Source organism: Copadichromis virginalis, linkage group LG22 (assembly GCF_057382275.1).
Source record: "Copadichromis virginalis isolate Kocher_CV1m ecotype Utaka linkage group LG22, C_Virginalis_male_GT1.1, whole genome shotgun sequence".
NCBI classification, from domain to species: domain Eukaryota; kingdom Metazoa; phylum Chordata; class Actinopteri; order Cichliformes; family Cichlidae; genus Copadichromis; species Copadichromis virginalis.
The window spans coordinates 13104554-13126364 of record NC_140638.1 but is presented as its reverse complement, the minus strand read 5'-3'; the positions used below and the strand labels follow the sequence as shown (position 1 = coordinate 13126364).

Below are 21811 nucleotides of genomic sequence, written 5' to 3'. Positions count from 1 at the left end.
ATGACCTGCGTAGCTGTCACACAGGTCTTTGGATGCTTGAGTGAACAAAAGGAAAATGGTGAGTATTATTTTCTAATTTGAAGTAATTTCTTTAAATCTTTCACATTTTTACTGCAAACTGTCTCTTGGATTCCACTGGCACTAAAAGCTTTCATCTTAATTGAGATGCATGCGATTCATTCATATCAGATTTTATCATTTGCACATTTTACCACCTGCATTTTCAGATTACTGAAGTCTGATTTTATAGCAAATTATTCTGGGGCACTCTTCTCTGGATCATCAGCCACACTTTAGACTATCACTAGAGTCAGGGTCTTTTTAAGTGTATTCTTTTTTTTTTTAAATGGGATAATTTTCATCCTGGTTTCCAAGTATCTTAACTGTTTAATAGTTTTAGGCATTTTGCATACACTGATAAAATAAAAATAAAAAATCCCTAATGACAGGGTTTTTTGGCAGCGACTGTCGGATGTTTTTCCTCCACCAGTCCTATCCTGTTAACTAATCTCTCTGTCATTACCCTTTTAAATCTACGCTCAGCTGTCACCTCCTGAGGAGCAGAAGAGAGCTGAGCACAAGATCTGTTGCAACAGGTGTATAGATGGATCGTCATGTAGACTTCCCCACCTGTCAGTACTTTTATTAGTACTTTTATTAACCTCGCTGTCCCCATTCTTTCTCAAACAACAGCAGACCGAATAGAAACCCTGCTATGCATTAACCTTAAGAGAAAATGATAAAACTGAATCTGTTTAATTGAAACTGTGCTTGACTGACATACAAAGATGTGGGATGTAGGTTTTCTGGTCATTTTCTCACGTTTTCTAACAACCTGAGGAATGTCCAGTTCTTTGTGTTAAATGTAAAAACCTTCATATGCAGAATGGAAATAATCTGTATGGTAGAAATGCACTCTTGTAGCATCAAACACAGGTGATTCATGGTGGTGTGGGCAGGCTGAGACTGTCTGAAATTCCACACTAATATAGTATTTAGTATGCTTCAATAATGAGAGTCTTACCCTTAATATGTGTATATAATTGCAGTGTGTAGCAGTACTTTAAATGCATACCCTTTCCAGGTAAATATTAGAGTATGTGGCACTGGATACTACACTAGCGTATAAATCTATAAAAGCAGTGCAGCAGTAACAGGATTTAAGAGGCACAGCTGGCAGCTCAATCTTTATGGTAAATCTTTATAGTGTTTAAAAATAAGGTGCCAATTTGTTAATGATTGCTTGGTCTCGCACAGGTTGTTGGATAACCATTAACACGTGTTAATGGTTAAGTGACATGAACAGTAGTAAAAATATTGAGTATATAGTGCATGGTTTGGGATTTCAGACACTGTGAATGCTGTTTCTCTCTAGACCTGAATTTGTCTGAGTTCACTGTGAATGAAGCGAATCTGTGAATGAAATTGATCCTTCCAGTCAATGAAACTGTCTCGTCTTTGGGTAGAAGTCGTCCTCTGTGCGTCATAAAAGCGTCATCCTCCGCCTTCCACTTGATCAGCTCCCATCTGTCAGGCTTCCTCTGACCCTGTTTCCAAATAATTTCATCAGCTGCTAAAATTGACAATGAAAATTTTCAACTAAGTGTAGCTTAGTCGTCGTCAGTCCCCTGGATGTAAATTTTTTTTAAGCATCTGTTTGCATGTGCAGATTTGTTTGCAGCTACTCTGTTGTTAATGAGATAAGCGACTGTTGCGTCCTCAGTTAATCCAATTTGGAGACCTGCAAGGTCATCAGTCAAATCCACATAAGAGCAGAGCGCTGCGGAGCGGAGGTGTCTACAGGTACACAAGCTGAAGTGCTGGCAGCAGAGCATTAAATGGATCCTTTGCTTTACAGCTTTGACAAATGATATCATCAGCCCATTGTGTCTACAGGAGAACGCACAAAGGTCAGTCATTGTTTCTTTAAACCATGTGCAACATGTTTTGTAAAATTGTGACTTTAGGGTGTCTCTTTTTGATGGACACAGACAAAGACTTTTCCAAATAAAGGATGGATAGTATTTTTTTCTTTTCTTTTTTTTAAAATTTCAATATAGAGGTATTAAAGTTTTCTCTGCTTGTACTTTTTATTTGCAGATTACAGTCTCCAATAAAAGCCTCACTTCTGCTGAATATTTATCCCAAACAAAGAGGCGCACCTTCATGCTGATATTGCCTTAAATACTCGGAAAAGTCTACCTGATAAATCAAGCGACATCTACAAACGGCGCAAATGGATTCCTTAATGTCACTGGGCGCTCCCCTGAAGCAGTTCACCAGCTGTGTGTCGGGGAAAAGCACCGCCAAGAGGGGCGCCGGGAGGAGCCAGTCTGTCCGCAGAAGCAGCTTCACCCGCAGGAGGAGCTTCAGCAGGAGGAGAAGCGTTCCCTGCAACAGCCAAAAAGTGCCAGACTCCTGGCTCAGAGCTTACCAGGATGAACTGAAGAGGGAAAGGTAAAAATAAATAAATAAATTAAACAGAAGCATTCATGTGATTGATTGAATTTCAGTTTTTAATGTGGTTTTGCCAGGGTGTGTGGAGTTTTTCACGATCACTTTTAGCTTTCTTTGCAATACAATAAACAGGAGTTAGAGTTGCTGTTGTATTTTAAGAAAACAATGGTTTTCAGTTACTATCTTGTCATCAAGCTAAGACTCTTGGCCAGACAGACCTGGCTTAGTGAGGATAAGACTCTTCCTCACATGAATAAGCTCCTCGCCCATGTGCCACGCTAAATGTTGCTCTTTGCTGTTTGCCAAAGGAAACGTCAGCAAGCCATGCTGGCCAAGAAGAACGCTGAAAGGGCTGTCAGGAAAACTCAGTTCAGGAGCCATCACTGCCTCCCACGGGTAAGTGAGCAGCTACATTCAAATGCTACTGACTTATCAGCGTGTCATTATCTAACCTGAACACCTGTGCCTGCAGCAGAGCAACGCTTCCAGGAGGAAACCGACCCCGGCCAAGGACGACTCCTTCTTTGGAGCCTTTCAGGGCCTCAGTCTGGATGGATTGATGGGGGCTACTAATGCATCCCCTGCTGTGACGGCGCCTGGTGCAGGTGCAGGAGATCAGTGCAAAGTCATGTGAGATGGGACGCGTAAAGACGTTTAGATTTTTTCCAATGAGCCGCATGCTTTTGCAAATTTTTCTGCAAATGAGACTGGATGGAGAAAATGAGACTGGCTCTCACCATGTAACCCAAGAGGACGGGAAACATTTATATTACTCTGTATTTTCTGAAGTATTCTTTTTCCTTTGGCAGACAATGCTGCTTCTTATTTTGATGTTTGTTTTACAAATTAGACTGTAGCCATCACCATTGTTTCATGATGTTTGCTGAGTACAACTGCAAAGAAAACTGAATTATTAAACTTTTATTTTATTTTCCCACTGTTCATTTTCAGTCTTTTTTTTTTTTTTTTTTCATTTTGTCCTTAAAAAAGCCAAAACAGAAACTAAGCAGTTTTTTAAAATTTATTTTCTCCAAAACATAACTTGGGAGTAAAATGGTGAGCTGCTTAAATTTACATTATGAATACACAGAAGACATGCACAGAGATGTAGGTTCTCAACAAGAATGCCTGTTCCAACAACACATTTGTAAATTTGTATCCAGTTGATATTCTACTTATAAAAGGAATCAATGACAGCCAGATAATAAGAAGCATAGATGCCACATAGCTTATAGATATCTGTATCCCATAATCTAGTTATTTCACTTTTTTCTGCAAGTTTTAACAGTTTTGGAGACCACAGTGAAGTAGGCTTGTTAAGACAAAGATTTATTAAAAAAACAAAACAAAACAAGGAGAACAAGAAAGCAAATGACAGCAAACCATGCTTCCACCCTCTGTCACACGAATGGAAGATGCATCATTTCTTTATTAACCGGGGCAGGTATGATCTCCAGCTCCACATCATAAATATGTACATTAGAAAAGCCAAGTACAAAACTACAGCTGTCGGGGTCGGGATGTTGTCCTACGACACAATGCTGATGGCTGTGATGATGATTACACAGATGACCGCAGACAACAAGGAGAGGATACACAGAAGTGTTTCTTTCATTTAAACAGTGGATTTTAATTGAGTGAAGTCCAGTTTTACATCATTCCCTCTGTTCCATTTTGACTTTAGGGGGCTTTAGGAAGGACCTGTTCTTCTTCTCTTTGCTTTTTCCTTTGGCCTGGAAGTTCCTCCAGCTGTCCACACGTCCATCTCTTGTTTCCTGAAGAAAATAAAAATATTATTTTTCAATTAAGAAATCCAAATAGCACAGTCATCGTGTTTCTATTTACAGATGCGTAACAACTAGCATACAAGAACGCACCTCAAAGTTTTTCTGCCACTCTCGCTGTCGCTTAGCGTTCTCTGCTGCCTCGATTTCTTCTTCTCTCGCCCTTTTCCTGGTAAATTGAGAGAAATCCAGGATGTTATGAATGAAAACATTCTCTGTTTCTAAAACAAACTACCAAGTGGTAAAGACGGGTGAATGTTTTAGTCATACAGAGCAGCAACCAAGTTCTTAAAAATCCCACCAATTACCTTTCATGCATTTCCTTTGCTTCCCTCTCCTTTCTCTTGATTTCCAGCTCTGCAAACAGCTTCATGGTCTGTTTGTACACTGCTTGCTTGAACTGGAGAGAAAGAAAAATAAAAAACACATGTATGATATGAAGTACAGTAGTTAGCTCTGTTTCCTCATAGCAAGAAGGTCCCAAGTACTAAACCAGGGCTGACACGTTTGCATGTTAGGTTAGGTTAACTGGCAATTCTGAACTAACTGTGAATTCAGCTGTTCCCTTTAGCAATCACCACAGTGGATCATTTACCTCTATTCCTATTATCCTCTGTCACATAAAGCCTTCACTACTTCCACAAATCTTTTCTGTGCTCATCCCTCTTGTCTGGCAACTCTATCTTCAATCCAGTATATTTACTACCCCTCCTCTGCACATGTCCAAACCAACTGAGCCTTGCCTCTCTAATTTTGTCTCCAAACTGCTCAACCCGAGCCGTCCCTCTGATCTACTTGTTTCTAATCCTGTCTATTCTGGTCCTCTGGACGTCTTTTTGTCAGTGCTTTTTCATACATCATAGGAGATCTCGCTACCATCTTGAAAGCCTTCCTTTTCATCCTTCTGTCACAAATCACCCCCTCTACTCTGCTCTTCACCATTCTGTTACTTTAAATACCTGTGATCATCTATCTAAACTCATTCACCTTCACTGCCTTTTGGTAACACTGCTGGGCATTTATTCAAAGTACTTTAATTTCAATGGTGTCTGCCACATAAAAACTACACGCATCAGTCAAATCAGATTTAAAAAATAAAGGTTTACAGAGTTTGCCCCAAAATATTGTTTTTTAAAAGCCTCTCCCCCCTATTAAGTTACACTTTGTGGAGGTACAGAAATTATTTTACTGCTACAATATAACCTGCATTATTAACATTGCATTAATAATATATCCTACAGCATTGATATTGCATTAAAGATGTTTATTAAAGCTATTGCCACCATATTAACCTTTTTATTACAGGTGCAGCTATAATTATTTTATACACATTGCATGTTTGTGCTCATTCAGAGTTGATGCTCAGTCTATTAAAGAAGGTTTTACACAACAGATATGTCTTCACAATCTATGTGTGATGCTGTGTGTGATGATGTGATGCTGCATACTCCTGAGGAAGGAGTGTGTGTGTTTTAATAAACTCATTGTTTGATTGCACTCTTCTGGGCCTCTGTTGGTTTGTTTCATTGCTCAACATTTATTGAATTCGGGACAACTTACTTCAATGTCTTTCCTGGAGCAAAATTCTGCTATTGGTTTGCAGTGCTAGCACGATCCCTCTTTTTTACATCTTGCTAGTCCAGTGATTTGTGATAAAGACAGAACTATTCTTCACATGCCTTCCCTTTAAAACATTGTGGTTCTGAAATTACAATAAAATTATAATAAAAGTCTCAGTACCTCAGTAGAACTTACCATTTCGGGATCATCTTCCTCTACATCCAGTGGTTTCCCTTCTTTCTTCAACTGTTTCCTTTTCTCTTTTACCTTTAAAATATAAAGAAACATCGCATTAAAAAAGTCCAGATAATGAAACTGAGTAACATGGAAAGGGGGGGGGGGCATTAGATATTTTGTTTTCATGGTGGAAAATACTCACCATATGCTCCACATATTCCTTTCCTGCATGAATCACATCTAAGGCTCTCTTCTTCTGCTCTGGATCCAGTAAGAGTTTGTATGCCTTGTCCACAGCTGGACATAGTATAACATTAAGGCTCGATTACAGAGTGGTTTTAATGTAAGATTAGCAGATAACTGTATCACAGAGGCTCTAACAAAGTCAAATTGTTGTTTTCATACTTTTTATTTTAATTTGTACAAAAACAACAATGAGACAGAAACTGGTTTTTAGGTTTTGTTTTTTTTCCTCCAGAGTTTATTGAGTGTCCAAATAGCCAATAAAACCCATTTTAATTAACTTGGAGCTGTACAAAAATACAAGCCAATAAGTGATGTACGTGAGAATTGTTACCTTCGAACGCTTTCTGCGCTCTGTCTGGATCGCCCTGATTTTTGTCTGGATGGACCAAAATGGACAACTGCCAAGTAAAAGAGATTTAAAATTAAAAACAAAAACAGCATTGCAAAGAACACGCCATGTCTGTAAAAATGAGGTCACTGAAAAGCCTCTCCTCCATAACACTTCCTTACCGCCCGAAACCTTTTCTTCAGTTCATCATCTGTTGCCTCTGGATCAATTTGCAGAACCTGAAAGAGATTTGAAATCGACAATTGTTAATAGCGTTGGATCTCATAGCATTGATACATCATAAGCAGTTAGAGCTTTGAAAAATATAATAACTCTTGGGTTCTGTTATTAGGCTTTGGAAAAGTTTGTCCCTGACAGGTAACTTTGGTCAATCACAGATCCTTTCAGATTGGCTGAGTGAGTAGTATGAGGAATCAAAATTATTGCACAGAATGAAGGAAGACTGTCACTTAAAAAAAACATGATTTGATTCCTAAGATCAGCACAACATTTAAAAGGGTACATTTTAAAATTGTTTCCTCTTCTTTGATTTAGGTCTAATAAGATACAGATATGAAAATAATAAGGAAGCATCAAGTATAAATATCAATTACATAAGTTCCTAAAAGCTATATACATTATTGCAGTTCCTTTGTTAATTAGAAGTGAAGTGTGAATGAATTATTAAAAATGCTACATACATACATTGATAGGTAGCATATTTAACAATGATAATAATAATTAAAAACAAAACAAAAACGACACCATTAGTGCACTAGGTTACCTCAAAAGGGTTGAGATTGAAGTATGATGCGCCAGGTCTGAGCAGTCTGTCAATCTGCTGCTTGGAGGTTAACACAGAGTCTCGCTTCTCGATCTGCTTCACCTTTAAAAATGAATAGCAGCAAAACAAAACAGTGAAAAACTTCACAATGCAAAGGTCCTGGCAAACAAGGCTTCCGGAATACATTTTTATTTTCTTCTGAATTATGTCAGCCAGCTCCGAAGAATGAAATACGAAGAACGAGAAGGATGCTCTTAATTTTTTCAGGAAGCTATCCTCATTAAATAAATACAGGTCAACATGTACACTGACCCAGCAGCAGCTTCATAAAAGGCCCGCCAACGCAGTAACTCCTATTAAGCAAGCCATAGTTTAGGTAACATGGCTTGTAGTACTAGCTGCTGATAATAATGAATAAAATAAGCCCAAATAACAGTGTTTTTTTTCGTACTAACAGAAGACTGAAGCTGCTCACAAACATCTCGTTTAACGTTAGCTTCTCGTTAGCTGATGTCAGCAGGCCTCGTAGGTGATAAACGCGGTAATCGCTCAATAACCGGCTTCAGTCGGTGCAAAGACAGCAACCGATACTTTAAAGTGAATAATCTAACTTTAAATCTGCTTTACCTCAGTGTAAAAATTTTGAAATAATTCATCCGACACATTATGCACAGAAGACTCTCCCTCGGCGGTCGCCATCTTCGCTCGGGTTTACATGTGACGTCGTGACATCACGTGACTACAGATTAAAAATAAACCTACGTAACGTAAGCACACGTTTTATAACAATTTTAAATATTGAAAAAATATGAAAGTGAATGAATGTGCTGGGTTAGAAAGGTTTAAAGTTTTTCAAATTAAAAACATTGCATTGGCATGTTTTGACATGACAGGAACTAGAAGACTTTACTTCCGCTTCGACGTTTTTTTAACCAACATTTAACATTTAGCGACGAAGGATTACAAACAGCGGTCACTCCTTCACGACGCTTTGCTAAAATCTTTAAGCTGCTGCAGGACTCTGTTGTAACACGTCTTCAGCCTTTTTTCCCAAACCAGCCCCCACTGTCGTTCACATCTGCGTATTCAATGTATCACACTTGACTGAACGTCTAAGAATATATACTTATAAGTGCCATGGTGCAGACATCCTGTGTGACTTATGCAATATTTATTTAAACGTTTAAGGCATGAAATTTCCTTTGCTTAGGTCAACTTTGTGCTTCCTGTATTTATTTGTATTGAGTGATGTGAGGCAGTGAGTTGAGTACAGTCAGCTTGATTGGCTGAGGTCTACAGTGAGCCACATATGCCCACTCTCCTATTGCCCATTTCCACTGGTTTGACTGGAAATGTGCTATGAGACAGTCAGCTATAGTTTACTGCACTCAGTGATTTCTAATGAGATCTCAGAAATGCTGTAGTGGTATAATATTGTGTTTATACAAAAGAAAAAAAATATGCACACACAAAGCTGCAAATTTATTTGTGCAATAACATGTATCAAACAGTCCGATACATAGATCGTTCCCTCTTCCAGCAGTAAATCTTTGAGCTGGATGAATGAGCAGTGGCAGCCTACTAGGCGGAGCCAAAGGCCTCTGATGGAGCTGTGGGTCACGTGTCCATCTTTTTCTTCGATTTCTGTCCAAAGACAAAAAAAAGGACATGTTTTTATTTATTTAAAAATCAAGCGCTATAAAATCTTCACATCTCTGATGCATAACATTGCTCCAGCTGAGAAGGGGATCATTTATACGATTACTACATTGCAAAACTTTCTGACCTCTGACTTCTGTTGAGCCTAACGTTGCTGATGTGCCCCCCTGGGTTCTGGACCTCTGCACCTTCCTCATCTTGTGGTATGTGGTTTATCATCAGGGATAGCAGTCCCTAGAAAACATACACAAAAAAGCTTGCTAAAAGAAATCCTGGTTGATCGATTTTTAAACATTAACCATCAAACCCTGCACATGACTGTAGAGAGTCATATGATGCTCATTTATAAAATCCACAAAATCCATAACTTTATATATTTTTATTCTGAAAACCTTATAAGACTTACTTGCTCTGGGAAGTTTAGAACTAGGACATCCAACATTGTTTTAAAACATGAACTAACCTAAAAATAAAATCATATTTAGTCTTTCTGAGTATTACTTGATAATGAACAATCTTACCAATCAGTCCTTTCCATTTCTGTGAACCCATTCACATGGATGGGGGCAGCTCCTTTACTGCCTGGTGACAAGAGGCAACATATAAAGACACAGTTCTGACATGAGAGGCTGTTATGGAAACTCCAGCATTTGCAGGCACTTTAATCAAAATGTGTGTGTGTCAGTAACTAGCTCTACATCCCCGGCTTACCTGTGAAACACAAATAATGTAGCCCTTCTACTGCCATCTTGTGGCGGTAAAGGGTAAAGACATCAGTTTAGAGGTGCAGCCTTTGTTTAAACACAGGCCAGTCTCACAGATGTTTAAGTTAGCAGCTCAAAATCGGATTGAATAAATATGAAAAGTAACTTCTCTAGTAAATATGGACCCCCTAATTAACACCCATTCAGCTCTGAAAATAGCCAATAAGTGCAGCATCGGCAAAGGAAACAATGCACCACTGGTAGTGCTGGTGCAGAGCTGCTACCTCTAGTGGCACAGAAGGGGAAAAGTGTCCATTCCGCACCCACCGCCCAAATTAAAGAACGCGTGGAGACAACAGACGATTTTGGTGCAGTAAGCTGAGACAGGCAGCAGGTGTTTTGCATATTTTTAGGTTTACAAATGCTTACCAAATTCCTTGGCTGGCTGCCCTTCTGGCTGTTTAATCAGTCTAAATTTGTGCACGACTCCCATTGACCTTTAGATGAAAAATTGACATTATAATTGTGAATGAAGTACCCATTATTCCCATGTTCTCTAAACCCCAGAAATCTGCCGGTTTGAATTATTATTTTCAATGATTCTTCAATCAATTTTTGATTCTTCTTGATAGCCTGGAAAAGAGGAGAGAGAGAAAAAAAAAATCACCCCCCCCCCCCCCCCCCAAAAAAAAAAAACCCAAGGAAAAAAACGTTGATTCACAGCAGAGTATATTAGCAAAGAGATGATAAAAGCATAGTGTATAATTAGGGCTAGTGTTTCTCCAGTGATTACAATTAGCTAGAGAAGAGGAGACAGTACTCTGTGCAAGGCTAGCTCACCCTTGAGTACCGTTCAGGTGAGTTCCTCATTCTAGCGGTGCCGCTCTCAATGCTTCTCCACCTAGGCAGGTTGGAATAAGAGGACAGACACATGAAACAAAATACAATGACACCATGGTACCAAAACGCAATGGCTAAAAGAAACAAAACAAAAAGTTTTCTAAACAGATCCTGACAGGTGATCGCTTGCTATAGCTGGAGGTGCGTTTTAGGAAATTTGGATGGTCAGATCCTTGGGGTCTTCAAAAGGAGAGAAAAAGACGATGAGATGATGTGCAGATTTTGGAAATTAGCTGCAGAAAATCCATTCCAAGTCAAATGTGTTGCTCTAAATGTTGTAAGGAGGTCAGTATCAGGACCACAGACGTGTGAATAATTTTTTTTCTACTATTATCCAAAACTGTCCTTGTCTTGAAAGTTTGTGGATACAGAGCTTAAGTTTCATAAGATGTCAGCCCTAAAAAAAGAGGGGAAAAAACAAAACACTGGAGCTGGGAGGTGCTGGAAATTTACACCTGTGAAAATCCTGTGTTAGCTACCCACTGCTCTCCAATTATTAAATGTTATACCGGTCAATAAAAAGCTCAATAAGCATTTGCATTATTTTCACAAGAGTAAATTGCTTTCCATCTTCTCGTCATAAACGACAGCATTAAGTGACGGTAGGCTGGTTGTTCACCGTTTGACAGACAGGAACAATCTTGGGTAATTGCAAGGAGTCCAATTTACAGTGCGGTCCCTTTAATTGTTGCTGCAACATTCACAACATGAATTCAGTGTGCAGGATATTACTGCAGTCTGAAGAATAAGGAATACAAAAAATAAATCCTGCTTTTGTATCATCCAGACACCTTTCGAATTCTCGTCCCGTTGTCTGACTGCGCAATTTCAGTCGTTTGTGATTAACCTTTGAGAGAGAAAGAATTTGACTTGGAAAAGAAGATATTCATCCAAATGAGAGAATTGAGATTAAAAATCAAATCAAATACTGAATGACAACACGGAATTTGAGTATCTGACAATTGACTGATGCTCAGCTGAGTTTTATTGAAACGGAACAAACGTAAAAGTTATAAATACAAAGAACATCAGAGAACAAACTGCTATGGCTCTTAAGGTAAGCCAAACCAAATTCTACTGGGCAAGTTTAAAGAAAACATAGGAAGTTATGGTATCAGTTTAAAAAACAAAAAAACACAATTTGTCTATATCTAGAAACGCTAGGCATACACTTTAAACATTACAAAACTTTGATTTTTCTTCCTTCCTGTGGATTCTTTTCTCCACCGTTGCAAAAACAAAAAGAAAAAAAAAAATGACGTAAGAAAGCTCTACCATATGCATTTATTTACAAGCAAGTCCCTAAAGCAACTATGAGAAACCACAAATAAAGGGAGTACAAGAAGGAGAAGGGAGGAAAGGGGCATGGACAGAAACTTCCTGCAAGGCAATATTCATTATTTAATGTTGTCTCAGACTTTTTGAGAAGGAAATGTCCACTTTTTTTCTTTTTGTGTGTGTAAATGTTCATTGTTGGCTTTAAAAAGAACCAGGAACAAAAAGTAACAATAAAAGCGTTTTTTGAGTGTTTTTCTTTTTTTAAAGACACGTGTCCCAATGTAACCGTAGGAGTAGGAAATGATTCACCACAACGGTTACGTTCATTTCTTCAGCCAAAAGGCTTTCCAGCCAATCATCTTGAGCCAATTCTGGGGTCTGTCCATTTATTTTTATTTTTTCTGAGATATATACAGATTTTTTTTTTCCACGAAGGATGAAGAATAAAAAGTCAATCAAAAACATTGTGGCCAATCTCCTGTTTGTTTTTTTGTTTTTTTATTGTTGTTTTTCTTTTTTTTTTCTCTTTTCTTTTTTTTTTGTTGCCAAATACCTTTTGGTGCATCTACTTCCACTGCTGCCCATAAGAATCCTGTGAAAACTCCATGGTGTCATTACTGTAACCATAGTTACCAGAATAGTCGGCCCCTTGCTGCAGGGGCTGCTGGGCGATGGGCTGGGACCCCCAGTTCTGTTGGTTGTTGGTCTGGCGGCGCTTGGAGTCAGGCTGGTTAAACACGTCTGCCTTCCTCTTTCCGCCGACGTTGCCGCCGCGATTGCCCCTGGCCCCGCGAGGACCGCGGCCCCTCTGAGGCTGGAAAGGGGCACCTCGCCCTCCTCGGCCACCCCTCGGACCACCGAGGGGTGGCCCTCTTTGGGCGTAGCCACCCCGGCCTCGTGTCGGTGGAGCTCCACGAGCCCTGGGAGGAGGTGGACCTCCCCTGCTGGGACGAGTACCACGGCCCCTCATGGTGTACACGTCTTCGTAGCCGTAGTAAGGGTCTTCATAGCCACCACGGTAGTCATGATAGTCGTAGCCATAGTAGTCATCGTAGTAGTCATCATAGCCATAGTAATCAGGTGGATAGGCATAGCCCCCTCGGCCACCACGGCCCCTGCCTCGGCCCGGCGGAGGCATGCGTGGAGGTGGATAGTAGTAGTAGTCATCATACCTGGAAAGAAGAAGATATCACTTCAAGCAGTTGATTCCTTAAATGAGAAGACGTCAGCTGACCAGTCAGATGTCTCTGACTCACCCCGCATTTCTGGTAGTCTGCCGAGCTGCTTGGCGCTCTTTCCTCTTCTTGTCTGGGGGCTTTGCCAAGACAATCTCAATTTCTTCTCCTCCCAGTTCCTTCCCATTCATCTCCTCCATTGCCTAATCAAACAAAACAATCAGTTTCTCATAAAAGAAACTCACGGAATCGTCACACAAGCAAAAAGGTTTGGCCAAAGCACGAGAAACTCACCTTTACGGCAGCATCCCTCTCTTCAAAATGGACAAAAGCGTAGTCTTTCAATTTCTTCACTCGTTCCAGCTTTCCAAACTGGGAAAAGGTCTTTTCAAGAAGCTCCTCAGTCACTGCTGTTGCCAGCTTCCTCACAAAGAGCACCTTTACCTGTAACAACAGAGGAAACAGTATGTTTGTCGCACTGGAATGCAGAGCATGCCTGATGTGTATTAAACAATGAGACACTAAAATCACTAACCTTAGCCATGACCTCTGGGTCTGGTTCAGCTACAGGGTCAGCCCACTCCACAGTGACCGGGTTCCCCCACACTTTGACCTTGCCGCTCATCAGGCGACGGCGAGCCTGTGCCGCGGACTTGTGGTCCTCATACTCGAGGAAACAGAAACCACGGTTCTTTTTCTTGTCATCCGGCTGATGATACAATATCACCTCTTGGAGACCCTCTGTGAGGTAAACAATAACATCTGACTTTCACAACCATTGTTGTGTGTGTTTATCAATCACTTTTAAGCACTGATAATTTGTTTAAATGAGTCTCTAAGAAACAAAAACCTGCATGTTAGAAACAAACCTGTCACTTTGCCAAAGTCTTCCAATATACTTTCTCTTGTTTTGTTCTTTGGAATCGATCCGACAAACAGGCGATTGTTTGCAACAGATATACAAACTCCCAAGTACTTGCCAGGGCGGATTTCATGGTTATCACACTGTAAAAAAACAACAACAAAAAAACCCCAGACAAGTTAACAAATGAGTGAAATGAGCTGAAAATACTGTGAAGCACAAGTTATTACACTTTCTAATAAGTAAACCTTTAAGTCTATTTCTCCTCAAGCTGTTAAAATATGGACTGATATTTCCCGCGACATTACTTACAAGCTTCACAGCCTTCTGTGCATCATCCTTATTGCAGTATGTGATGAAGGCATAACCTCTGTTCTGACCAGATAAAGGGTCCATCATTAACCTGAGGTCCCAGATGGGACCAGCAGACTCAAAGAGCGGCACCAGCTCATCTTCATACAAATCCCTGGGGATTTTTCCAACAAAAACCTGAGGAGAGGACAGAGGGGAAAGAAATGTGAGAGAGCGTAATGATTTGCAAAACATTACGCTTTTAGTCTTTATGAATGACATTTAGCTTATATTTTCTCAATCTTACTCAAATAATAAAACCCAGCCTTGGAAATCATGACAGACAATTTTTTAATCTGTCAATCACTTCTCTACCTCAGTTCCACTGCCTGGATGAGTGCCTTTGAACACATCCTCAGGTGGAGGACCCCCATATTTTCTCTGGCCTGTAGTGACATCCAGGGTGTATCCTGTGCGCTCCAACAGGGCCTGAAACACACACACACACACACACAAAACAAACATTAACTGAACTGCGGCTGCAGAGGCGTGTTTATATGACATTCAATCTGACCCGCTACACAAAAGAGCTTAGCCAAATGACTTTGTTTACCTTTATTTTTGCCTCATCTGGGCCCTTGGTGGACTCTTGTACCTTACTTCCTTGTTTTTCTCTCTGCCTGTAGGTCTTCATAACTCCACAAAGGAAAGCACTTTTATTCTGCAATGAAAAACAAAATCAAATGAGATAATCAATTTGCAACAATTTGTGTCAAGTTAAAACTCCTGTCAAGGGCAAATAGACATGGGTCTATTCATTTTCTCCTATGTGGATACCTGTACGTGGGACAGGTCGCTCTCTTTGAACTGCTGCAGCACAGTAAGCGCTCCCTCCTCATTGAATTCCCGCAGTGCATCGATAGCCCTTTCATCCAGGTCAACGTATGCCACTAGGCCTACGGGTACAATGGACGTTCAGCATCAGGCTCAGCTACAGAAAAGCAGCTATACATTATTCTTTTAGTGGAAATAAACAAACAGCCACTCACCTGTCTGGAAGATATTATCTAGACTTTCAGCTACTTTCTGGGGCAGCCCAGCATCAAGGAGGGTCTGGTAGTTCTCTGTGTGTGTTGTGGTCACATCCATAGGCTCTTCCTCCTCCTTTGCCGGGGCAGAACTACCGTTTACCTCAGCAGCAGCCATTCTCCTTCAGCAGCAAAGCAAAGAAATACATTTTAATGGTTCTTTTTAAGAGTTTATTTTACTTAAAATCAGACCAATAAAAAGAAAGATCCACGATCCTAAACTACATTTCAATCTTTATGTATGTCATCAACTCAAGTGCAGTTAATCAAGTTGATTTACAAGCTTTATGTTTTCTATTTAATTACAAAAAAATAAAAAATAGGACTCACTGGAACTGTAGTTCTTATAAATGTAATTTAATAACTATAATTGGCGTCGACACGTTATAATGTACTGCACAACAACAACCTGGTCACTTCAAGAAAACACGTACAGCCTCAGTCCCGCCCCCCTTCACATGCAGCTTGCAAGCCAGCGAAATGAATGCTTTTCTTTTTATGTATTTACGTCCATATGTTTTTGACCCCACAACACCCTCTTCTACAAGTAGACAACGCTGGATAGATTTTACAGCATTTTTAGTCAAGAGGGATCCCCGAATACGTTATCTTGCCCTTGCGGAAAAAAACAAAACAATGATGATGGTTAGCTTTCTAGCTGGCTAACGAGCTTACATACGAAGGCCTCGCCGTGCAGAAAGACACCTTTCGCAAATCAAGTACACGCGCGCCTCGTACACGGGCAAACACACAGTTAGCGAAACTCACCAGAGCGAATCAGGAAACTAACTCCGACGGGTGTTAAAACGTGAAACGACTAGCCTATCGGACATACAAATAGTGTCTAAATGCGCGGAATATGTTTGAGTCTAACCCACGAGACAAATTTCCAGACAGATACGGTCTCGTCGTCGGCTCGCCGGAACAACGCCACTGCTTCGAAATCATCGCGAGATGTGGACGAAAACTCGCCGAGTATGTTCGTTTTGACAGGCCAGGCCGGGCGTGCTCGTATCGGACAACCTGAAGCTTATAGTAAGTTTAAGACGTATGCTTACCGCTTATAAGCAATGAAGTGAGCTGAGCTTAACGCCAACCAAACCAGGCGATAACCGGGGCCAAGCTCAAAAGGGCTTTGCAACTCAAACTAAGCGGGTAGCGCTGGGATCAAAAACGAGCCCTCCATCAGCTATCCAACCACGGAGAATGAACTATAACTGGCACCGCTTTAATCCAATGGGAGCCACATTTCTACATACAGGATCAGCCTCCTTTTTCTAAAAAACAAATCAAAGCTCAAAGTAAAAAAAAAAAAAAAAAGTTAGGCAATAAAGGAGAGGCAATTAATTCTGGATACATGTGAAAATTAATCATTTTATTTTATTGTTTTTGAAGTTATAGTGTTAACATGACCTCAGCTTTACATAAGCTGGACAAAAATCAATGCCTAATAACCATTAACCTTTTGATACGTCTGGGCTCCTAAAGAGAAATAACAAGGTTCAGTCGTCATGTTTAAGCTTCCTGATTTTGCCCTTGTGGCGATCGATTTCCTTCTGTAGACGCTCAATCTCCTTTTTGTGGTGCTCAATCTCTTCCGTATGATGCTTCCTTAGTGCTTCCATCTGCTCCTTCTCCTTCTGCCTACAAGCGGAAAAAACAAACAAAAAAAAAAGTTAATGGGTGAAAGTGTTGTGGGGAAAAAATAAAAATCCCAGGGAATATTTACCTGAAGTATCGCTCCTCTTCCGCTACTTCTCTCTTTCCAAATGCACCTCCGGCCTCTCTCACAGAGCCTCCTCCACCACCACCTTTCCCAGCTCCCTTGCCCAACTCACCAAGCTAGAAGAAAAAAACAAAACGATAGACATCAAAGTGCAAGTGCTATTATATTAGGACCAACATTTCTGTAAATCAAGACAAGTGCATTTATTTTCCATCTGACCCACAAGTATACGCTCATCCATCACAAGTTAAAATCTTGACACATTGGAGATGGTGGCACTGACAAAATGACAGAAGGCTCAGCTGAAGATGTAAAGATCTTCACTGGGATGACCAGATTGGACAAGTTTAGAAATGAGTACATTTCGAGCACTTGGAGATAAAGTTAGGGAAGCAAAGCTGAGATGGTTTGTACATGTGTAAAGGAAGGATAGTGGATATATTGGATAAAGGCTGTTGAAGATGGAGCTGGCAGGCAGAGGGAAAAGAGGAAGATGTCAGAGGAGGCTCATGAATATAATAAAGAAGAAGATGCTTAGGGATGGGGTGATATGAGCTGGAGACAATCGATCTGCTGTGACAACCTCTAAAGGAGGCAGCTGGATGTTGTAGTAGAAGTGTGCCAGGCAGCAGCTCATACTGAGTGTACAGAATGTGGAATAGACTACAGTGATCTTTTTGACCTTTGACCATTTTCATTGGAGTCTGAATAAGGTGTGCCAACCTTCAACTGAAATGACACAGTAAGGTTAGATTTTTCACTTCTTTCACGGACTCCTTTCAGCAACAATATATGTTTGAAACAATGAATAAAGCTTAATTTAATTAATTTTTCCTTCCAAGATAAGGGGCTTGCCACATTTCAGCAGTTTTGCACATAAATGCTGGTGATTTCAGGTATTTACACAACTAAAAAGGGGATAAAATATTTATTTTATCCTGTTCATAAGAACAGCGTTACAATTAATGTCACATACTTAGTCTATATAGCCATAAACCAACTGACATGTCGCAAAAAAGTGAGTCAGTAAAGTGTTTAGGGGTAAATAAAACTGCACATACATCATTTTGCGTGTTTTTCATTGCAGCCATGAGGGATCTTCTGTCGTCTCTATTTACAAACATCACTGTTTGCTTTTTCCACCAATTAAGTCGCATTTTTGACCACCTGGCTTCCTCGCGAGCCTTTTACTGATATGGCAGACGTTAGCGAGCTAGCTGCTAACGTCCAAAACTGTCACCAAACCCACCAAAGTTTACCTGATCAGATGCCATTCTGATCTGAGAGGCGACGCATCTCCTCAGGTTTGCCCCCAGAAGAAGTCTCGCCATTGCCACTCAAATAACAGCTAAAACAACTGCACCAAAACAGAGAAAAGTTTAGTGCGACTAGTTGTCCTTTTAGCACAAAATGCGGAAATTTGAAGTAAACGCCTTGTATGGGCGTGGAGAATACAGTTTGTGGCACATGCGCGCTTGCTGCTGCCACCACCCGGCGAGGGGGAGAAGTGCAGCAGTTCCGTCCATATGGCTCCATCTTAAATTTCGTATTTCAGCTTGTTTCAGCACTTTCAGGTGATTGTTTTTTTTAGCTCTTCAGTCAAGAAGTCATGTGCATAAGATCTAAGAAACAAATCGCGTGCATACACATTAAATGTAATTCCAAGTGGATCAGTCCAGTTTCTCAAATGCCTCACACCACAACATTTCTGATTTGTCTGGACGTAATCCCAGGTGATAGGAATTGCAGAAAAGTTTAAAATTTCAAATCCTTACTGACAATAATTTTCTAAAAATAAATGAATATAAAAAAATAAAATAAAAAGAGACATTTGAAATTCCAATATCTAGACATCTAGATGACCTTGAGCCCGATCCTTCATATTTTTAAGGATATATATCTTTTATTGCTCTCTGGATATGGACTTATGGAGTGCAGCTGACGTTAACCCCAAATGATGGATGCTTAAATTTCCTAAAATATCTGGATGTTTGCTATCTGACAGCAGATTTGGAGGCCTGTAGAAAACACCATCTTGCAGGTAGAGGACTGATATTCTATTTACAGCTGAGATGACCAAATCCCAACAAATTAATGTGGGACAAACACAGCGGTGCACGTTACTAGTGCTGAGCCTTTTTGGTAACTTGTAACATCCACTAATTGGCAAAATATTATGCAGGTTAACATACGTCTGAATAAAAATAAAAAGTTTTTCCTTTTACACTCACTGAGTAAGAGCCAGGCTTTAGAATAGTGTCCTGTGCAGCAAGTGAAAATGTAGGATGTGATCTCAAGATGTGGGACAGGAGTGCCAACACTGTGCAGTCCCACTTAAAGAGGGACAGCTGATTGCCCTATTTACAGCTTCTCATATACAAAGCACATAACACTCAACAATCCAAGTCAACTTTGTTTCACAGATATTAATGGGATTAATTATCATGGTATGGTAAAATCCAAATTAAGCTAGTATTTTCTGTATATCTATATATTAAATTTTGTGATGGTGTCCTTTCTCATTTCCTTGATATTTATCTACATCAGCCAAAGATGATTTTGAAAACAGAACAAAGTCTTTTATTTCAGTTCAAGTTTTTTTTCTGGCCAAGAAGAGAGGGTGTGTGCTGGATGCCTCAGCACAACATAACTGCAAAAACAAGCAGATACGCAGAGATAAGCAGAACCTAATTAAAAGATGAGAGAGAAAAACATGATAAATTACAATTTATTTATTGAGGAACGGGATCTGCTAGGGATTTGACAAGGAACTAATGGGATCACAGTGGGGTTTTAGTGAGCATCTTGTCAGGTACTCCAACTGTGAAACGTGGTGGTGTATATATACATAACTTGGACCTGCTTTGCTATTACTGACAAACCAGTGACGTCCAAATTATACCAGCAAATTCTAAAGGAAATATTCCAGGCCACAGTTTCAAGAGAAAGTGGGTCATGCAGCAAGACAAAGACAGTCTGCACATGAATTTGCCTACAAGAGAATGATCAGAGAAGAATGAACTCAATGTTCTGATTATTATCCAACGGATACACTAGGAGGCAGTGGGTACACATCTTAGCAGAAAATGCAAGTATATGTAACCCAAGCCAAGATTAATTGCTGTAATAAAAATATACTGGAGATATGCAGTTAATGCACTGAGGGTAGAGGAAAACTGTTTCATTGTACTTGGCAGGAAGATTAAAATAATTTGGGCTGAGATTAGAGGGTAAAAAAGAGATTTAAAATGAAATTCAACAAGGCCTAAAGCTATGCATAATTGATTTGTATTCAGAAGGACACAATTATACTAAAAATGAACAATTTTTAATAAGTGTCCTTTTTTTATAACAGTCAAAATGCTGGCAGCTATTCTGGAAAATAAAACAAAAACCCCATAGACTAAATTTGCATACTGAATAGAACAAATCATGTCAAACGTTTGATTAGAAAGAACATGTTGAAAACAAAAGGTTTTAAAGGGACCTTTAAAAAAATTAGGGGATCATGTTGGTTTGTTTTTGTTGTATTTTATGAATTCCTCGCTGAGTTAGCTTTTTTCGATGGCAAATATTTAGACATACAGTGAGGCAAAAAAGTATTTAGTCAGCCACCGATTGTGCAAGTTCCCCCACCTAAAATGATGACAGAGGTCAGTAATTTGCACCAGAGGTACACTTCAACTGTGAGAGACAGAATGTGAAAAAAAAATCCATGAATCCACATGGTAGGATTTGTAAAGAATTTATTCGTAAATTAGGGTGGAAAATAAGTATTTGTCGCCGAGCAACACGGACTTTCAACTCCCGCCACAGATTTTCTATGGGGTTGAGGTCTGGAGACTGGCTAGGCCACTCCAGGACTTTCAAATGCTTCTTACGGAGCCACTCCTTTGTTGCCCGGGCGGTGTGTTTTGGATCATTGTCATGTTGGAAGACCCAGCCTCATTTCATCTTCAAAGTTCTCACTGATGGAAGGAGGTTTTGGCTCAAAATCTCACGATACATGGCCCCATTCATTCTGTCCTTAACACGGATCAGTCGTCCTGTCCCCTTGGCAGAAAAACAGCCCCATAGCAATATGTTTCCACCCCCATGCTTCACAGTAGGTATGGTGTTCTTGGGATGCAACTCAGTATTCTTCTTCCTCCAAACACGACGAGTTGAGTTTATACCAAAAAGTTCTACTTTGGTTTCATCTGACCACATGACATTCTCCCAATCCTCTGCTGTATCATCCATGTGCTCTCTGGCAAACTTCAGACGGGCCTGGACATGCACTGGCTTCAGCAGCGGAACACGTCTGGCACTGCGGGATTTGATTCCCTGCCGTTGTAGTGTGTTACTGATGGTGACCTTTGTTACTTTGGTCCCAGCTCTCTGCAGGTCATTCACCAGGTCCCCCCGTGTGGTTCTGGGATCTTTGCTCACCGTTCTCATGATCATTTTGACCCCACGGGATGAGATCTTGCGTGGAGCCCCAGATCGAGGGAGAGTCTTGTATGTCTTCCATTTTCTGATGATTGCTCCCACAGTTGATTTTTTCACACCAAGCTGCTTGCCTATTGTAGATTCACTCTTCCCAGTCTGGTGCAGGTCTACAATACTTTTCCTGGTGTCCTTCGAAAGCTCTTTGGTCTTGGCCATGGCGGAGTTTGGAGTCTGACTGTTTGAGGCTGTGGACAGGTGTCTTTTATACAGATGATGAGTTCAAACAGGTGCCATTCATACAGGTAATGAGTGGGGGACAGAAAAGCTTCTTACAGAAGACGTTACAGGTCTGCGAGAGCCA

At 40.3% G+C, this 21811-nt stretch overlaps 4 protein-coding genes across 9 annotated transcripts; 1 reads left to right on the top strand and 3 right to left on the bottom strand.

The window, feature by feature from the left end:
* The first annotated feature begins 65 nt into the window (after nt 1-65).
* Nucleotides 66-3399, top strand: LOC146682921 (uncharacterized). The gene is made up of 4 exons (XM_085446874.1): nt 66-1910; nt 2101-2457; nt 2766-2853; nt 2930-3399. Exons 2-4 carry the CDS (start codon nt 2237-2239, stop codon nt 3089-3091), a joined length of 471 nt encoding a protein of 156 aa, XP_085303000.1. The 5' UTR covers nt 66-1910; nt 2101-2236; the 3' UTR covers nt 3092-3399.
* Nucleotides 3400-3765: 366 nt separating this feature from the next.
* On the bottom strand, nt 3766-8070 carry dnajc8 (DnaJ (Hsp40) homolog, subfamily C, member 8). The gene is made up of 9 exons (XM_085446873.1): nt 7964-8070; nt 7337-7438; nt 6735-6791; nt 6556-6622; nt 6181-6275; nt 5997-6068; nt 4550-4641; nt 4335-4410; nt 3766-4232 (listed from the first exon to the last, which is right to left on the bottom strand). The coding sequence occupies exons 1-9, from the start codon at nt 8033-8035 to the stop codon at nt 4113-4115; spliced, it is 753 nt and encodes a 250-aa protein (XP_085302999.1). The 5' UTR covers nt 8036-8070; the 3' UTR covers nt 3766-4112.
* Nucleotides 8071-8805: 735 nt separating this feature from the next.
* On the bottom strand, nt 8806-16447 carry LOC146682919 (heterogeneous nuclear ribonucleoprotein R). Of its 6 annotated transcripts, XR_014917405.1 has the most exons (16): nt 16062-16264; nt 15255-15415; nt 15043-15161; nt 14819-14926; nt 14581-14694; nt 14227-14403; nt 13922-14057; nt 13588-13793; nt 13347-13496; nt 13134-13255; nt 12511-13049; nt 10540-10600; nt 10129-10196; nt 9517-9577; nt 9123-9229; nt 8806-8980 (listed from the first exon to the last, which is right to left on the bottom strand). XR_014917405.1 is itself a non-coding variant. In XM_085445532.1 (11 exons), exons 2-11 carry the CDS (start codon nt 15409-15411, stop codon nt 12443-12445), a joined length of 1896 nt encoding a protein of 631 aa, XP_085301658.1. In that variant the 5' UTR covers nt 15412-15415; nt 16352-16447; the 3' UTR covers nt 11567-12442. The 6 variants fall into 6 exon arrangements, 2 of the variants coding, with proteins under 2 accessions (XP_085301658.1, XP_085301657.1); XR_014917404.1 differs by having other exon boundaries at nt 9517-10332; XR_014917403.1 differs by having other exon boundaries at nt 9517-10196.
* A 200-nt stretch (nt 16448-16647) lies between these two features.
* On the bottom strand, nt 16648-18471 carry atp5if1a (ATP synthase inhibitory factor subunit 1a). The gene is made up of 3 exons (XM_085445533.1): nt 18279-18471; nt 17023-17135; nt 16648-16937 (listed from the first exon to the last, which is right to left on the bottom strand). Exons 1-3 carry the CDS (start codon nt 18348-18350, stop codon nt 16796-16798), a joined length of 327 nt encoding a protein of 108 aa, XP_085301659.1. The 5' UTR covers nt 18351-18471; the 3' UTR covers nt 16648-16795.
* Nucleotides 18472-21811: the final 3340 nt, after the last annotated feature.

Excerpts from the sequence above, each read along its gene's own strand:
- dnajc8 (XM_085446873.1), bottom strand. The coding sequence starts at position 8,035 with ATGGCGACCGCCGAGGGAGAGTCTTCTGTGCATAATGTGTCGGATGAA. Across the intron at positions 7,439-7,963 it reads TTCAAAATTTTTACACTGAG|GTGAAGCAGATCGAGAAGCG; the intron begins GTAAAGCAGATT and ends TCATTTTTAAAG. Across the intron at positions 4,642-5,996 it reads AGGAAGATGATCCCGAAATG|TTCAAGCAAGCAGTGTACAA; the intron begins GTAAGTTCTACT and ends CTTTCTCTCCAG.
- atp5if1a (XM_085445533.1), bottom strand. The coding sequence starts at position 18,350 with ATGGCGAGACTTCTTCTGGGGGCAAACCTGAGGAGATGCGTCGCCTCT. Across the intron at positions 17,136-18,278 it reads TCAGAATGGCATCTGATCAG|CTTGGTGAGTTGGGCAAGGG; the intron begins GTAAACTTTGGT and ends TTTTTCTTCTAG. Across the intron at positions 16,938-17,022 it reads GAAGAGGAGCGATACTTCAG|GCAGAAGGAGAAGGAGCAGA; the intron begins GTAAATATTCCC and ends TTCCGCTTGTAG.
- LOC146682919 (XM_085445532.1), bottom strand. The coding sequence starts at position 15,411 with ATGGCTGCTGCTGAGGTAAACGGTAGTTCTGCCCCGGCAAAGGAGGAG. Across the intron at positions 14,404-14,580 it reads ATCCAGGCAGTGGAACTGAG|GTTTTTGTTGGAAAAATCCC; the intron begins GTAGAGAAGTGA and ends TCCTCTCCTCAG. Across the intron at positions 13,256-13,346 it reads AGAGGGATGCTGCCGTAAAG|GCAATGGAGGAGATGAATGG; the intron begins GTGAGTTTCTCG and ends TTGTTTGATTAG.
- LOC146682921 (XM_085446874.1), top strand. The coding sequence starts at position 2,237 with ATGGATTCCTTAATGTCACTGGGCGCTCCCCTGAAGCAGTTCACCAGC. Across the intron at positions 2,458-2,765 it reads GATGAACTGAAGAGGGAAAG|GAAACGTCAGCAAGCCATGC; the intron begins GTAAAAATAAAT and ends TGTTTGCCAAAG. Across the intron at positions 2,854-2,929 it reads GCCATCACTGCCTCCCACGG|CAGAGCAACGCTTCCAGGAG; the intron begins GTAAGTGAGCAG and ends CTGTGCCTGCAG.